This window comes from Penaeus vannamei, chromosome 10 (assembly GCF_042767895.1).
Source record: "Penaeus vannamei isolate JL-2024 chromosome 10, ASM4276789v1, whole genome shotgun sequence".
NCBI classification, from domain to species: domain Eukaryota; kingdom Metazoa; phylum Arthropoda; class Malacostraca; order Decapoda; family Penaeidae; genus Penaeus; species Penaeus vannamei.
Genome location: NC_091558.1, coordinates 13,071,279 through 13,075,890, shown reverse-complemented (window position 1 = coordinate 13,075,890; position 4,612 = coordinate 13,071,279). Strand labels below are relative to the sequence as shown.

Here is a 4,612-nt window from a genome sequence, read left to right as displayed (position 1 = left end):
ACCATTATCCTTTTATCATAATAATTAGTTATTATTACTATCGTCATTGTTATTCTTGTTATTTCTATTGTCAACTTTATAGGAATTATCGCCATGTTTACCATTGTGTATTATCCTTATTACTTTTATGATTATCTTTATGTATATCATTGTTACTATTATCATTATCGTTAATGTTATTGTACGTACTACTTTTCCTTGTATGCTTACTGTAACCATTACCATTATCACTGTCATAGAGTATGGATCAAACACAATAAGATAAGAAATATTGCATATAAGTTTTCTTAAGAAAGGCGACATGGTAATACAGTTGCTTTCTCCAAAAATATTGTCAGAAAAATTAAATAACTTATTAGGTTGTAACTTCTCTCCGCACATGCGTTTGGTTTTCAATGACATAATGGCAATTTTGCCTGTGTCGAGACTTTTATCATTTAAAACCTTATGATATAAAGATTGCTATCAAAATTGTTATTTTCTTACAGCTACCTCCTGCACGTGAAGAGAGAATGTTCCTCTATCCCTGACTGAGGACTTTATACATGATGAAATGAAAACTTAAAACATCTGTATGGGAATTAGACATGACATTTTCTTACAGCTAACAGGTCTTCGTTTCATTTATAGGTCAGTCCATAGACAGTAGTAAAATTGTTTACATTTTATTAAAGTCCTAAAAATACTACTACAGAACACCCTATATGTATGTATATTATTTATAGGTGATCACTTATATACAATGCTGTACAATCTATGTATAAAATGCACATGAAAAATGGACATATTTAAAAATACCAATTGGCATTATTCTTGTAAAGTCTGCGAATATTAGAAAAGAAGAAATAAAAGTTGAAAGAGAGTGGAAAGAGTCAGAGACGAGGCAAACATAGTAGAAGTTTGAAGGCAAAGAAAGCGAGAGGGTGTACTTGTCTTAAAATCTATTTCAAATTCCTAATGTTTCGTTTCGTGAATGACACACATAAAACTTGATATATTTCTTTCTCACAATCGATATACTGGACCAAACGTTAAGGAAACACAGATGATTGAAATTTATCATTTCCTTCCGTACGAGATAACAATAATGCTGCAGCCTAAATTTGCAGAACGAGTAGCCTCTCAAAGAGAATGATACAAGAGTCGAGATTCATACAAAGACGTTAAAAGTAACTCTGAAAAAGGTGCGAGGGTTAGGTCAAATATGACCGGATTGAATAAAAAGCTTCTGCATATGATTTACAAATACACGAGAAACATATTTGATGAGTGTTATGAGTTACAAAGCAATGCATTAATAAACTAATGATACAAGCTTTTATCATCACGGCACTGCTTACTGATCGATAACCTTACTATAAGGGAATGGTTCTTTGCACATTTTTCGACACTGCTTCCGAAAAAAGAAACATTTCACCAAGTACCGAAGACATGAGAAATCGAAGTGAGAAGAACTTGCAAATATATAGACTACGACAAGGCTATATACCGAAGTACACCAAAGTCCAAATAGTTTTCCAAATATCTTGAAAGGGACAGAATTTTCGCCGAGTTTAGGGGTAGCATCTTTGCCGTGAGCATCGGAGAGGAGCGCACAGAAAATGCACCTTGGCCACATATTTGACCCGAAAATGGAAACGGTGTCTTTTTTTTATTATGGGTTGGAGGATCTTGGGCGTGGATTTATTCTTTTCCGTAATTCGTTCTATTGTATCATGTCTAGGGATGAGGATATCGCGTAATATAAGTAGGTTGTCATTGATTACTTCCATTATCTAGAAAATGTTCAGTAAATACTAAGTATGAGTATGTATGTGTAAATAGTGTATGGAATCGAGGACGAATCCGATACTGTTGTCTCACTTTCTTCAATAAATCTAGTTTGTGCACTGTGGGTTTTTCTACCATGGTATCAACACGGTAGAGTGTTTTTCCATTCATGTGTATATAATATGCATGTATGTCGTAAGTATGTATGCAAGTATGTATACATGTGTGTGTGTGTGTGTGTGTGTGTGTGTGTGTGTGTGTGTGTGTGTGTGTGTGTGTGTGTGTGTGTGTAAGTGTGTGCGTGTGCGTGTGCGCGTGAGTATGTGTATATGTACATGTATGGGCATGGGTATGAGTATGTATATGTATACGTGTATGTGTATGTGTATGTGTAAGTGTAAGTGTAGGTGTAAGTGTAAATGTAAATGCAAGTGTAAGTGTAAATGTGTGTGTGTGTGTGTGTGTGTGTGTGTGTGTGTGTGTGTGTGTGTGTGTGTGTGTGTGTGTGTGTGTGTGTGTGTGTGTGTGTGTGTGTGTGTGTGTGTGTGTGTGTGTGTGTGATATTGTGGACAAAATGGTCGCAAAAAGTTTAATCACATAAAGATAAACATACAGATGCAGCATGAATACAAAGGCATAATCAAAATATCACTCAGCATTACGCTGTCACAGCAATTGTATGTTAAGTCTAAATCCACAGAAATGAATTACACAGAAACGTATCTAATACTGATGTTTGTCTTCGGTCGAAATCGTGATCAGTACCACGATCATATCCTCTCAAGAACGAACGAACAATTTGTATACAACTCACAATGACTATAAATTCACCTTGGCAATATATTTTAGAATCATGGGTCCAGGTATTCATTATTCAACAACATACTCCCACAGGTCACCCTGGTCCTCAGAATATAATGAATGAAACCGAAAATTGACAGCCTAAAATATCAGCCTTTGGGACATTGGGTTTACTGGGGTCAGAGGCCACCTCTTTTGCATACGGATAAAAAGTCAAAATATATAAATATAATGTCTAAAGTTGTTTCACTATCACAATTCTTGTACGAATATCCGTCGATTCAGTCTGACACCTTACTGTTTAAACTGTGATGGATTATCAAAACTTATTTATTTTTTCATCACAAACATCTGCTTATAATAGCTCATGTCTCTGAAACTTGTGGCAGGTAATTTTCTCTATGCAGTTGCTGCTTCACACATCACAGTATATGGCCATTTTACTAGATTTTTTTTCTCCTTATTTTCTTGTAGCACTTCACCAATTTCTTCTGCAAACAAGGTGGTGGCGATAATATTCCGCCACACAAGAAGCCATTTGTCTTGATGCCACTGCCGTCGATCTGCTCAGGGTCATGGTCTACCCTGCCTCAGCTTGCAGTGGTTCATAAGCTGGCGGTGAAATAAGATGAAGTAAATAAACAGGCAACCGCATGACTATAACAGTATTACTTACTGTGCGGTTACGGTTATCACTTTTTCCGTGAAATGTGCAATTTGCGATTCACAAACGAATTTTTGTTGCTGGGAATGCTAAGTTTTGAAGTCATGATTTCAGGTAATCGAGTTCATTCATAAAATACGAGGTATTCCGTAAAATCGTATAGCAAATGTTACCTAGTTAGCTATAACAGCATGTTTTTTTTATTAATCTAAAAAATATCAACTCGTTATGATCACAATATCCACTGCATTTTAAGTGCCAGTGCATCGTGTCCCACCTGTAGCTAGTACATCATGCCAGCATGACTGTGGGAACGAAATAAGTAGAAGTTCGGGTTGGAGGAGACTGCGAAATCAGGCGCAGGTCGCTCTATGCTGGTGTACACCCCCTCGTCGCCTCGACTCACGCCTGCAATATGACATTTTAATCTATGTGTTCATGAAGATACATGCATTACCTTTGCTACTGAGGGAATGGATGTTTTCTTTTATTGATTTACATGCTTCTGAGGAATAAATAAGGCTCTCTGCAATTTGAAAAACTCAATAGGCTTAAATACCTAGGGATAGTTTCCTCAACACCATAAGGTAATATACTGTTTATTTGTCCGTCTGAGAATCCAAAATGCCTTTGTATTCGCTGATGTGCCTCGACCATTCTTTCTCTATGTCGTTCAATTTACAAAATAGTCATGAGAACTTACTTACGTGCTAAAACCTGTTAGGAAAAAAAGAAGTCAAATAGAAACAAGGACAAAAAATTCAGTCAAATCTGTTAGCCGTCACATTACCCCCTTGGCCTTGTCGATACCCTGGCCAGAGTCTTGCCTTGACGTCGTCGCCGTCGTCACGGGTTGGTCCATTATTGTCTCGTGGGGGAGGAAAGGGGGTGTTTTGTCAAGCACGAAAGGAAGATGAGGTAAATAGATTCACTTTCGTCCGATAAGCCACCGGGTGTTTGAGAAAGATTCGAGGAGCGACTTTCTTCACATAAATAATCGTCTCTCAAGATTCAGCTGGAAGGACTGTGTTCACTGAAGTAACTGAAGCTATCTTATTAATCTCATTATACAACATTTTCCTATTTAAGTAGGCAATGACACAATTTTTTCTACATTAACTATTTACCCATGTATAAAAATACTAGCTGTTAGATGAATAAAGTCTTTTTATGGACTACATATTCTATTCTAGGATCAGAAGTGAACTACTTACCCTGGAATTATGATTTATGTTTATTACCATGTGATGGTCTCGGTCTATTTGTTATGCTAATGCTATATTCTAATTTACTGGGGCATTAAATCTACACAGTGTCTATCATCTACACTTCTATTTAGCTAATCAGTTTATCGAAGTCGTGGTAGTTGTAGGTCGC

The 4,612-nt window shown here is 36.6% G+C and overlaps 1 protein-coding gene across 2 annotated transcripts in view; it reads right to left on the bottom strand.

The window, feature by feature from the left end:
• Positions 1-652: 652 nt before the first annotated feature.
• The window catches only part of LOC113804046 (metabotropic glutamate receptor), a 113,677-nt gene continuing 109,717 nt past the window's right edge, over positions 653-4,612 (bottom strand). For both annotated transcript variants that reach the window (XM_027354875.2, XM_027354876.2), the window contains 2 exons: positions 3,513-3,643; positions 653-3,183 (listed from right to left, as the gene is read on the bottom strand). In XM_027354875.2, the coding sequence (XP_027210676.1) occupies positions 3,519-3,643 (125 nt within the window). In that variant the 3' untranslated portion in view covers positions 653-3,183; positions 3,513-3,518. The remainder of the gene's footprint in view (positions 3,184-3,512; positions 3,644-4,612) is intronic.